This window comes from Haliotis asinina, chromosome 1, assembly GCF_037392515.1.
Source record: "Haliotis asinina isolate JCU_RB_2024 chromosome 1, JCU_Hal_asi_v2, whole genome shotgun sequence".
NCBI lineage: Eukaryota > Metazoa > Mollusca > Gastropoda > Lepetellida > Haliotidae > Haliotis > Haliotis asinina.
In genome coordinates, this window is record NC_090280.1 from 99,435,883 (window position 1) to 99,448,024 (window position 12,142).

Genomic DNA, 12,142 nt, shown 5'->3' on the forward strand with positions numbered 1-12,142 from the left:
CCACGTGGCTAAGAAAAGTCACATATCCATCCCGCCAATATGGATCGAGATTATTAATAATGGTTTCTCTTCACGGTCATCCAGATTATCTCGGGTCATTTCGGATTATTCCCTACTGCAACAGTCGTTCTGAATGCAAAAGGATTTGTTCGGGTCTAAACACACCGTGGTGTGTGGCTTCGTCTTATAAAACTCGATTGCACACAATGTAATCGTGACACTGGCTGTCAAAACCCACTGCTGTCGTCAGGAGTATACCTGAATTGGGTAATGGACGATGTGAGGAAGTCACGGGAAGTGACGGGGAGCCGCAGTGACGAGTATGTCTCCTCACACGAAGGCAATAGGCAGTTCCACGGCTTCACGGCTTCACGGGTCCACGTCACCTGGTGGTCAATACCAAAGTTTGTCGCTTTAGGGCAGAAACTGCACCATCGCTGGCGAAGCTACATGGCGGTGAAGAGGACGATGTGTCCACGGTGTTCGACAAGCTGGACACGAGCGAGACGTTCACTGGCTTTCCATGCCATATCCTGTTGTATCGAATCTGCAGCGTTATGATTAACAGTAAAGATACCGTTACCTGTTTTAAGGTACCGTTATTCTGAGAGTGGCAGAAGGGATGCGTGTGTTTGAGGAGAACGTTAAAAACTGAATAGCAGGTATTAAATCGTGAATATATATGAATATATATATATATATTCTCTGTGTAATTCCTCTTCGATCATTTCTGTGTTTCCTTGCTGATGAACTCGACATTGAGCAACATTCCTGCTTTTGCCGACTGTCTGTAACTGATAGAGGCTAATCCGGACAATCCAGTGATTGAAAATCGTAAGCACAGATCTCCGGATTTGGGAGAAGACTACATTTATAAACCATGTCGATCCCACTACGTGCCTCTTACGACAAGTGTAAGTGGGCGAAAACCAACTGAAAACCGGATCTCCTGTTGCAAACTCTGGTGTTGATATCTGTTTGGATAATGTTTACCTAGACATTACACCCGACAGAGAACAACGTGCTGTGTGTTCACATGATTTGAAACTGAAGTCAGTGGTTGCATTCAATTTCGTGCGTGTTTTGCATAAATAGGAGAAGATATCAACAGTACAACGAGTGAAGCGCATTTCTGGCGTCCCCCCGTGTGACATTGCTGTAATAGTGTTAAGGGCTGCGTAAAACTGAACTCACTCATTCACTCATTATCAAACGCTGAAACTGTCTCATGTCTCTTAAAAATCTGTTTTTCTTTGTTTGGCCTTTTTACACGTTTTGTTGTTCATTATAAATTGTTTATCATTACTCATTGATGTTTGAATAAAGTTTGAGTGTATTTTTCCAACATTTCGTACCCGTCTATATTGGTTCTCTCTTTTCGGTACTAGTCGCTCGAATACAAAATCACTGATGATCAGTTATTCGATCACAGAAGCGATTCCTGCTAGCGACTGTGGTATTAAAGACAGACGTCGACCGTTGCTCAAAGGCCGGAATACCTGAAATAACATGTGAGTTCACTTCCGGACGGTAATGTGAGTGGTCCAGCATTAGAAATCAATGTCCCTCTCCCCTCGCCCACTCTTTACCTCAGCCCCAATCTCCTTCTCGCCATTGCTCGCGATGGCTCGCCATACACACAGGTGCAATATGTGATGCCCATGTATGGCACATCACGTTGTGATATTGGTGAAATGATACCAATAATCCCCCAAAACAGACATTGGAGAACCATACATAAAACCCATAAAACACACGACGCATGAAAAAATATAGCGTTTATTGTGAAAAGGCGGACACTGAGTGACTGACAGCCTCCGCGAACACTACCAACAACAAGACTGTAGTTGAATGTACAAAACCACAATCCATATTAGTCATCGGGCCATACCTTCTACGCATGCGTAGTTTACAGCAAGGCCGTCATTGAGTGTAGCAAGGGAGGAGGTCAAATACCCGGGGAGCCCCAACAGACGCAGTTAGAGATTATTGGCAGGACCGTATACGGGTGAATGGAATTTTGATGGCACGAAAAAGACAAAAGACATAAGATGGTGTTACAGTAAGATCTTTACCTTGAATATAAATTAATGTAGGTTACTATTGTCCACTGATGTACTGCAACAGGTGAACAAATATTTGAATTAATGAAGCGTCGATACAACTTTCGAAAAAAATGAATTCGTGATTTGGCAATATCAGTTAACTGATCGTGTGGTTAAAACACGTAGGCACAGTGGAATTACCATTTTTACGGTGAATACACCTGATCACCCTTGGTGTGTATTGACGCCGAGTACACCCACATAAATCCAGAAACCACCCAACGGCCTCGCTCATCTTTGACAGGTACACCTCCAGGTCCGTGTAGGAATTGTGCCACCGCGTCGATTGATCATGAAAGGACTTTCTTTCCTTCTGGGATTACGTAGACGTATGAAGGCTCTTATTATTATCTAGTTACAATTAAACAAGGTCAGTACTTGCATAACTTCAAATTTTGCCCTACTATCCTAATCCATCTTAAATACATTATGAGGACAGATGTTTGTCACATCCGGTTCTGGACGTCAGGTGTCTAGGGTCTGAATACTGTTTAGCGAATAACTCCAGATGGGGGACCTAATGAGTTCATTTTACCAAACCAAAATGCCAGTAATTAATAGAAAGAAAACAGCTGATCAAGACAAATGTATAACATTTGAATAATATGTTAAATTTCTGAAAGTTATTTTTGCTTTTGTTTCTTTTCGTCTTCCTCTTTCTTCTTCGCCTCCTCTCTGACTTTCATTTTCTTCTGAATGTTGTGGAGCTCATTATCTGTTTTAGCCTTCCACTCGTCGCCATCCAGGTTTCTGTTCAACATAAGTTCAACCAGCCCTTCCAGATCCATGGGTTCGACATACGGCAGGAACCGGAAGAGTGGGCGACCATTGTGGTCAATGAGAAACTTCTCGAAGTTCCATGAAATGTCGTTGACCTTAATGGGATCCCAGAATGACTCGCTTCTGTCGTAAGAAGCGGCCAGAGGAACAGGACAAGAATCCTGAAACACAAGAAGACAATGTCAGGGGTCCAGGGATCATGCTTTATGGTCTAGCATGTATGGTATGCAAGATCAGCTCCGGACAAGATGACATCCTCATCACCAGTCATAGTCACAGTCTTGGTCATGTTTTTTTATGGAACTCGCAAAAAAAATTCATATCTGGGTCTACTTTCCAAAAACGGCACATCTAGGGATCATGCTTGATGTGTGTACCAAGTTTAAGGGATCTAGTATGTATAGTTTTAGAGATCTGTTCCGGACTATATGGCATCCTCATAGTCACACCCTAAGTCATGTTTCCATGGACACCGGAAAAATTAAAATTCATACCTTGGCCTTACCCCAAATGGCACATCTTGGGGTCATGCTTGACATTTGTACTACGTTTGACTAAGCTATCACGAACATTTTAGGAGATATACTTCGGACAAAGTATGGCGGACGGACGGAACTCTACGTTTCTAGGGAATAAAAATTCAATGTCCACGCACCTTCAGGTATCTGTAGACTGTTGAGTACACCAGTGTCGACTCACCTTCAGGTACCTGTAGAGGGGTTGTTCCTCCTCGCCATTTACATGAATCTTCATGTGTAGTGTGAAGTGAGGCGTGTAGTTCCTGCCGGGGCGGACATACCGGAGTCCAGCTAGTAACTCCGACTTGTTCGCGCCTGGTTCCTGGTGAGCGAACTGGTCACAGGGGAAGCCCACGATAGAGAAGGGTGACACGTTGAATAGATCGGCTAGTACATTCAACTGCCAGTACTGAGGGGTAAACTCTGTGGACAAAATTAAGTGAGTGAGTGATTGCGTGAGCGAGTGTTTTTCTACACTGCTTTTAGCAATATTCCAGCATTATAAAGAACGGGCCGTCGGCGTGACGAGCAAACGCTTCACCCACTAGCCTACCAAGACTACAAAGTATAATCAGATTCACTTAACATATCCTAACATATCTCTCATATCTCCTGATGTTCATGCATACTGATATCCTACAGCACCTATTCTTGACTGCCTGAAAACGTCTTTAATTCCATTGTTGGCAAGGTTTTCGTAATACAACAGTACTGACTTTGGACAAGGGTACACCGGTAAGACGAAGCTCTATATCTGGGTGTATTTAAAACTTTACTTTAGTGCTGTTAAGAAACCCGCTGCTGTAAGGTTTGTCGTTATTCGAAAAACGAATATCGAAAAACAATTTCGCTCCAAATACGGTATGTCATATTTGTTATAATATATTTGATAGAATTGATGGACATAAACTGAATATCGAACCCGGTGTTGACTATGTTAACATTGCTGTTGAAGAACTAAGTGAGTGAGTGAGTGAGTTTGGGTTTACGTCGATTTTAGCAATATTCCAGCAACATCACGACTGGGGACACACGAAAAGGACATTGTACCCACGTGCAAAGAACGGACGCTTGTACAACATGGTTACCTCGCCATCCGTTTCAATAACTAATCAGCTCTTGCACAGTGTAACTGTTGTTTAGTTATTGAACGGGGCCGTGAGGCAGCCTTTTGGTTAAAGCATTCGCTCGTCACACTGAAGACCCGGGTTCGATTCCTCACATTGGTACAATGTGTGTAGCCCATAACTGGTGTGTCGCGACGTGATTGCTGGAATATTAAAATAATAAAACCTCACTCACTCAAAATCTCTCTAGTTCAACGAAAGTTCAACTCAAGTCTGGAAGGATTTGCTAATCTGGATTGCCTTCGGTGTGGGTCTGAACTTATAATTGCTCTTGGATTGATTTAGAATATATTTTATATATTTGTTGAGATATATTTTCAGATATGCTAATTAGGAACTACAAGTCAGCCTAGCTCCATGGAGGTAACATGTCCTATGGGATCCATCACGTGGTGTAGTTACAGAAATTTTATCTCTCATGATTAAATCTAATCTGTCATGATTAAATCTACTCTCTCAGACTTGACTACAGCAAACAATTCAGGATCCAATAACAAACGATGTGAAGCCATCGTGCTTTAGTCTTGCAATTCGAGACAACACACCCCACGGTTCGATGTAGCTTTCGCGATCCCGACGTTTCCTGCAATCGGAAGTTCACGGCAACCTCCGTAACTCACCTCGCGTGTGTTCCGACACCTAGGAGGTTTCGTCGTCAGAAATAGCTACATATCAAATTAGCTATTTTACAGTCAGACGAATGTACGGATATAATGAGGCTCTCGTGTTCATGATGCTGTTTTAGAAATATCACCGCATTGTGATATTTTAGAAATATTAACATTGACGAATTACTCTGGAAAGAAAGACACCCTAACCTATGGATACTGCATGAATAAAAAGGCTATACACATTGCTCGCGTCGTCTCGCCGGAAACAGAGTTAGCCGTATTTAGACATTGATGAATGCACGTCCTTGGCGTCAAGTACTTCTTAGAAAACTTGCATCACGTGATGCGATTCCACCATTTGAGGTCTTATAACATAGCGTTCCCATAGTAACGGTAACGCATATAGAAACAGTTTCCTGTGGCGGATGACAAATCTTAATCTTGAATCGTTTTCCACGAAACCGAAATCTCGCGAAGCTGGCTTTAGTCTGCTTATTCCTGGGTATTAACACGAGTAGCCCGGGTGAGAATTGGTCTTCAGCAAAGCATGCATGCCGTGAGGGGTGACTAACGGGATCGGGTGATCAGGCTACCGTTTGTGTAGATTGATGCTCATGCTGTTGATCACTGGGCTGCTGGTCCAGACTCGATAATTTCAGACCGCCGCCTTCAGACCGGACGTTAAACAACACAGCAACCAATCAGCCTGAGCAAATCAGTTTTCTTGTCGCCCAACATATTTGTCACGTGGTGGTGTTTGTACAGGGTCCTTGATGGGCAATAACGTTCAAACAGGTACATAAACCACTCAAAACGAGTAACAGAAACGTATGAAAATGTGAAAACGTATGAATTGTGTTCTATGTGTACTCCAGATGAATGAGCATGTACCTAGCCAGTGGTATATATATACTCGTGCTTAACCATTATCTTGGCATCAGTCATATCCGATCCAATGACATTGAAATTGTGACCTTCAAATATGTCTTGTCGACCACTGTCGCAATTTAGAAAAGCACGACAATTCCTGTCCGGAATTAGGCCTTTACTTTCTGGTATGAGAGTGCGTTTTAGATGTGATGAATAAGTGTTATTTCCTTAGATTTCTGTCGTAATCATTGTGCAACCACATGTAGAGGCTAATCTATAAGCAGTGGTAATAATCAGTGAGCGTCACTGTCAACCGCACACTTACATCCACAGGATCACCATCAACCGCACACTGACATCCACAGGATCACCATCAACCGCACACTTACATCCACACGATCACCATCAACCATACACTGACATCCACAGGATCACCATCAACCACACACTGACATCCACAGGATCACCATCAACCGCACACTTACATCCACAGGATCACCATCAACCATACACTGACATCCACAGGATCACCATCAACCATACACTGACATCCACAGGATCACCATCAACCACACACTGACATCCACAGGAACACCATCAACCACACACTGACAACCACAGGACCACCATCAACCACACACTGACATCCAGAGATCCACCATCAACCACACACTGACATCTATAGGAAAAACACCAACCAAACACTGACATCCACAGGATGACTGTCAACCACACATTGACATCTACAGGACCACTATCAACCACTCACTGACATCCAGAGATCCACCATCAACCACACACTGACATCTATAGGAAAGCCACCAACCAAACACTGACATCCACAGGATCACCATCAACCACACACTGATATCCACACGATCACCATCAACCACACACTGACATCCACAGGACCACAATCAACCACACACTGACATCCACACGATCACCATCACCAACACACTGATATCCACAGGACCACCATCAACCACACACTGATATCAACTAAACCACCATCAACCACACACTGACATTTACAGGACCACCATCAACCACACTCTGACATCCACAGGACCACCATCAACCATACACTGACATCCAAAGGATCACCATCAACCACACACTGACAACCACAGGACCACCATCAACCACACACTGACAACCACAGGACCACCATCAACCACACACTGACATCCAGAGATCCACCATCAACCACACACTGACATCTATAGGAAAAACACCAACCAAACACTGACATCCACAGGATGACTGTCAACCACACACTGACATCTACAGGACCACCAACCACATACTGATATCCAGAGATCCACCATCAACCACACTCTGACATCTACAGGAAAACCATCAACCACACACTGATATCCACAGGACCATCATCAACCATACACTAACAACCACAGGACCACCATCAACCACACACTGATATCCACTGAACCACCATCAACCACACTCTGACATCCACAGGACCACCATCAACCATACACTGACATCCAAAGGATCACCATCAACCACACACTGACAACCACAGGACCACCATCAACCACACACTGATATCCACTGAACCACCATCAACCACACACTGACATCCAGAGATCCACCATCAACCACACACTGACATCTATAGGAAAAACACCAACCAAACACTGATATCCACAGGATGACTGTCAACCACACATTGACATCTACAGGACCACCAACCACATACTGATATCCAGAGATCCACCATCAACCACACTCTGACATCTACAGGAAAACCATCAACCACACACTGATATCCACAGGACCATCATCAACCATACACTAACAACCACAGGACCACCATCAACCACACACTGATATCCACTGAACCACCATCAACCACACACTGACATCCACGGGATCACTTTCAGCCATACACCGACATCTGCAGGATCACCATCAACCACACACTGATGGTTGGGGGAGTAGTTTAGTGGTTCGTCAAGCCGAAGATCCGGGTTCGATTCCCCACATTGTATTAAGTTCATTTCTGGTGTCCTCTGTCGTGATATTGCCAGAATATTGCTAAATGGGGTGTAAAACAAAACCCACTCACCCAACTCGAATTTCACTGCACTTCGATCAGTAGTAATGTGTGAGCAGCTGCACTGAAGATACTTCTAGATAACTGTACAAACTGAACATTGCCTTGACATTTCATGTCAAAGGTAATCAGAGCTCTTACTTGGTGATGCTGTTGCTTGGTGGTGTCATGCCCACCAGTCAACGTGCCATATGAATAACAATAGTCTTATACAAGGCAGTGCATAGTATCCATGACAATACCATATAACAATATTCTGCCGTGCATGTAAGGACTAATATTTCTGAAAACTGAACAGGTTGATTCATATTTCTGTATAAAATATGCTTGTAAGCAGTATCCTACAAGGCAGCAAACGAATATACAATATCCTGCAGATAGGGATAGACGAACTATTGATGTATGATGTGCCTCAAACTGACCCTAGTCCTACGACAGTCGTAAGTTTATGTTAAAGTGTGGGAGTTACGACCATCTTTAGGGCTACGATCGTCTTGATGTTGTGGAGAGCTTGCTTTACCTCTTTAACAGAAATCATGTGAAAGCCCGGGCGTTTCTTTAATAATGGTAGCTACGACCCTGGGCTTGGATTTTCGAAGCTCTATTAGGTCTAAAATAGTCGTAAACTAACGTTAATGGATGGCACTTATGACTGTCTTAGCGCTGAGAGAGCTTCGAAAATCTAGGCCCAGCTGCACACATGAAACGTCAGTTCCAGACAATCAGACCCGTTTATCCGACAAACCAGACTTCATCGGCATGAAAGACAAAACATCAGAGAAAATTGAGTCAGGATGTCTCCAAAAGGGCAAGCCTGTTCTGCCATCCACGTCGCACCCGTATAAACAAACCAAACGACTGACAAACAAACGGTTGAATGTAACCTTACCTTAACGTAACCATAGGATTCCAGAGTATGTAGTTATTGATATACATTTACTAGATACATAATTATTATGCAAGTCTGTCTGTATTTGAGGTTTTGAAGATACAGAACTGTCAGGCAAATGGTCTGGACGTCTAATTATGGACACATATTGCACATTCAACGTACACAAAGTCCCACCTTTAAGAATCGCTTGACATGCCCAATAAATGTATACTAAACGTCAAAGAAAACGCAACTCTGGCATTTGTTTCAAAAATGGAGTTTTAAAAGGGAAGAAACGTTAACGTTTAATTTTATGAGATTTAATTTTTGTTTTCGAAACTTGTGTTTCTTTTGTTGTAACCAGTAAGGTTCGGGGTTATACATGTAATTGGTCTTCAGTAGCCCATGCCTTTTGTATGAGAAGACCAAAGGGTTTGCGGGGTCAGGCTAGCTGACCTGATTGATGCCTGTCATCGTTATTATATTTGGCGCTTTCTCAGAATGTACAGATCTGGTTCCCTTTGAGCGGAAGATACGGACAGCCAAATACATCAATTCCACCCTTGAAGATTCCGGGTAAGAATCGAGGAACGGGATCGGGTGGACAGGGTCTCTGAGTTAGTTGACACATGTCATCGTATTCCAGTTAAGTTGACCAATGCTCATGCTCTTGATCTCCGGATTGTCCAGACCAGACTGCATTATTTACAAACTGGTTTTACATAGCTGGAATATTGAGTGCGGCGTTAAGGGACAAACAATTGTGTTGTCTCTACACTTCCAGTTTATTTCTCATAAATTGATTCTGTCTAACCATGTCTAACCAGCTGTAGAACCATGCACACCTCTGCGTGAAGGTTTCTCGGTGGAAATCACAATTCAATGTAACTGCTTCGGACCATTTACACTGAGGCCACGGGGCCTGGACGAGTCTATTGTAGGCCAGGGGTGTAAAGAGTACTGTTTATATAACTGATAACGGTCTATCGATTTCGAGCCCTTAGTACTGACAACGGAATATGTTAAATAAAACCGACACATTATTGGACTAAGATAAAGTCAGAATGAAGAATAAATGCATGTATAAACTGCCCCCTGTCTCTATAAATGGTCGCGGGAAGTTATGTGTAATTTAAGCTTGTAATCAACATAGGAATACCAGTAAAGGTCAGACAGGCAATCAGAGGAAATAAGCGGTATTTCCTTGTGGGAGGAAAACAATTATATCAGCTGCCGTGAAACGACTGAAGCTTGAAATACGTACTAGATATCAAAGCATATCACGCCTATCGTGTTATACCAATGATACGAAGACAGCGTATATTAAAAGAAAGCATATTTCGTAGGCATTCCAAACTTAACAGTAACAGCATGGAGCATAGAACCCAGAAAACAAGTTAAAAGAGAGAGGGTTTTTTAAACTGTTGCAGACATTTATATAAAATGAGATTGATAGCAATTTGTCTCTGAAAGTTGTTTTTGAAAGTTTGGTTCAAATCGAAGCAAAGCGTAGTTGAATCCTTTACATATGCTGCTACCGATCCTAGCTATATGTTGAATATCACGGACACATCTTTGTTGTAAATAACAACATTTCCATGTGCCAGATCGCTCGTGTTCTCGATCTGTTACTGGCGAATAGGGTATAACGTCGCTCTATCGAAATGACAGGAGAGGACGTATGTGCCATTGTGCTGAAATATTCTCGGAGTTGATTACTGATATCTCACTGGGCCTTTTAGGATGGAGACAATACTGTACATACCCACAACAAAGTGTCACCCTTGATTTAACCCCAGTGTGCATTAATACTATGTTTTCAATTAGTATTGCTGTTGTGGAGGTGGTGGTGATGATGGTGGTGATGATGGTGGTGGTGGTGGTGGTGATGATGATGATGATGATGGTGGTGATGTCGGTGACGTGATGATTATCCTTGATGTGATTTCACTTTTATCACGATAACGGTCGTTAGTACAAAATATAGTTTATTAACCAAAATTAAACTTTCTTACATTTTTTTTTCCGTATCACTTATGAGATGAAAAAATTATGTATTGTATAACAGTTTCCCCTCGACATTTCAGGACATTTCTCGACATGTGAGTGAGTATGGTCCCGAGCAACATGCGCTGGTTTTGACAGTTGACCAAACTGAAGGAGGTGGATAGACGGGGTAAATTGTCCGAGAGTTCACGAATCTAGTTCAGGCTCTTATATTTACGATCAGCTGGTTATTCAACGACTGACGTTAGTTTTAAGCCCATTTTAGCACCATTCCAGCAGCATGACGCCGGAGGACCCCAGAAACTGACTTGACACATTGTACCCATGTAGGGAATCGAACCTGAGTAGTCGGCGTGACGAGTGAACGCTTTAACCACTACGCTACCCACAGCTCCGCTGGACTTTTGTGAGTATTGAAGAACAAACAAACAAACTTACCTCAGAAAGTGGCCACATTAAGCAGAAGCATCACTTTCCCCCGATTCCCGCTCCCCATACTGACATTCTGCGTCCCCTCCAGATTTAACACCTTGTAGTCGTACACAGATGTGTTGGTGCTGACGTTGTCGCAGACGCTGTAGTACATGTGTTGGCCGGCCTGCACCACCCCATAAAGGAGGAGGAACCACCCCCGGGCCACCCACCCCGGGACGAAACACCCACGGGATCTCTCTCCCATACTGTTGCAGAAGTGTGCTCTACTGTGCAATGGTTGGTTTTGATAAGCGTGGACTGTTCCATATGTGACTTGAGGGAGAAGCTGCATACCTCCAGCTGTCGCCTTCGTGATAGATTACCGATACAGATCTCAGCCTTCGGCAAGCCAAACGTGGCCATAAGCACAGAATGTTTCCGATATTTGACATCAACATGCACTGATCACTATCATCTGACCTTCGTTTAGTATCCATGGAATTGTTCGCCAAGGCTGTCGCCATATGGTCAATACCTTCCACTCCATTGCTTGTTAAGATCGTGTTGATTTGAATTTTTTAGCATTTATATGTGACTTTGGGAGAGTGGGTTTGTTACAATATGGATAGATGGCAATTATATAGGAGCAAATTACTTGAAATTGTCAATCGTCAACTGTTTGATTGAGAGGAAATAATAACATTTTGAACAGTTTCAACTATTTTTAAGTGAGCACGGGGCAACCAACGTGCTGTTATT

The 12,142-nt window shown here is 43.1% G+C and overlaps 1 protein-coding gene across 1 annotated transcript; it reads right to left on the bottom strand.

The window, feature by feature from the left end:
* Nucleotides 1-1,765: 1,765 nt before the first annotated feature.
* LOC137256447 (cuticular glutathione peroxidase-like) lies at nucleotides 1,766-11,714 on the bottom strand. The gene is made up of 3 exons (XM_067794292.1): nucleotides 11,408-11,714; nucleotides 3,585-3,826; nucleotides 1,766-3,046 (listed from the first exon to the last, which is right to left on the bottom strand). The coding sequence occupies exons 2-3, from the start codon at nucleotides 3,636-3,638 to the stop codon at nucleotides 2,729-2,731; spliced, it is 372 nt and encodes a 123-aa protein (XP_067650393.1). The 5' UTR covers nucleotides 3,639-3,826; nucleotides 11,408-11,714; the 3' UTR covers nucleotides 1,766-2,728.
* Nucleotides 11,715-12,142: the final 428 nt, after the last annotated feature.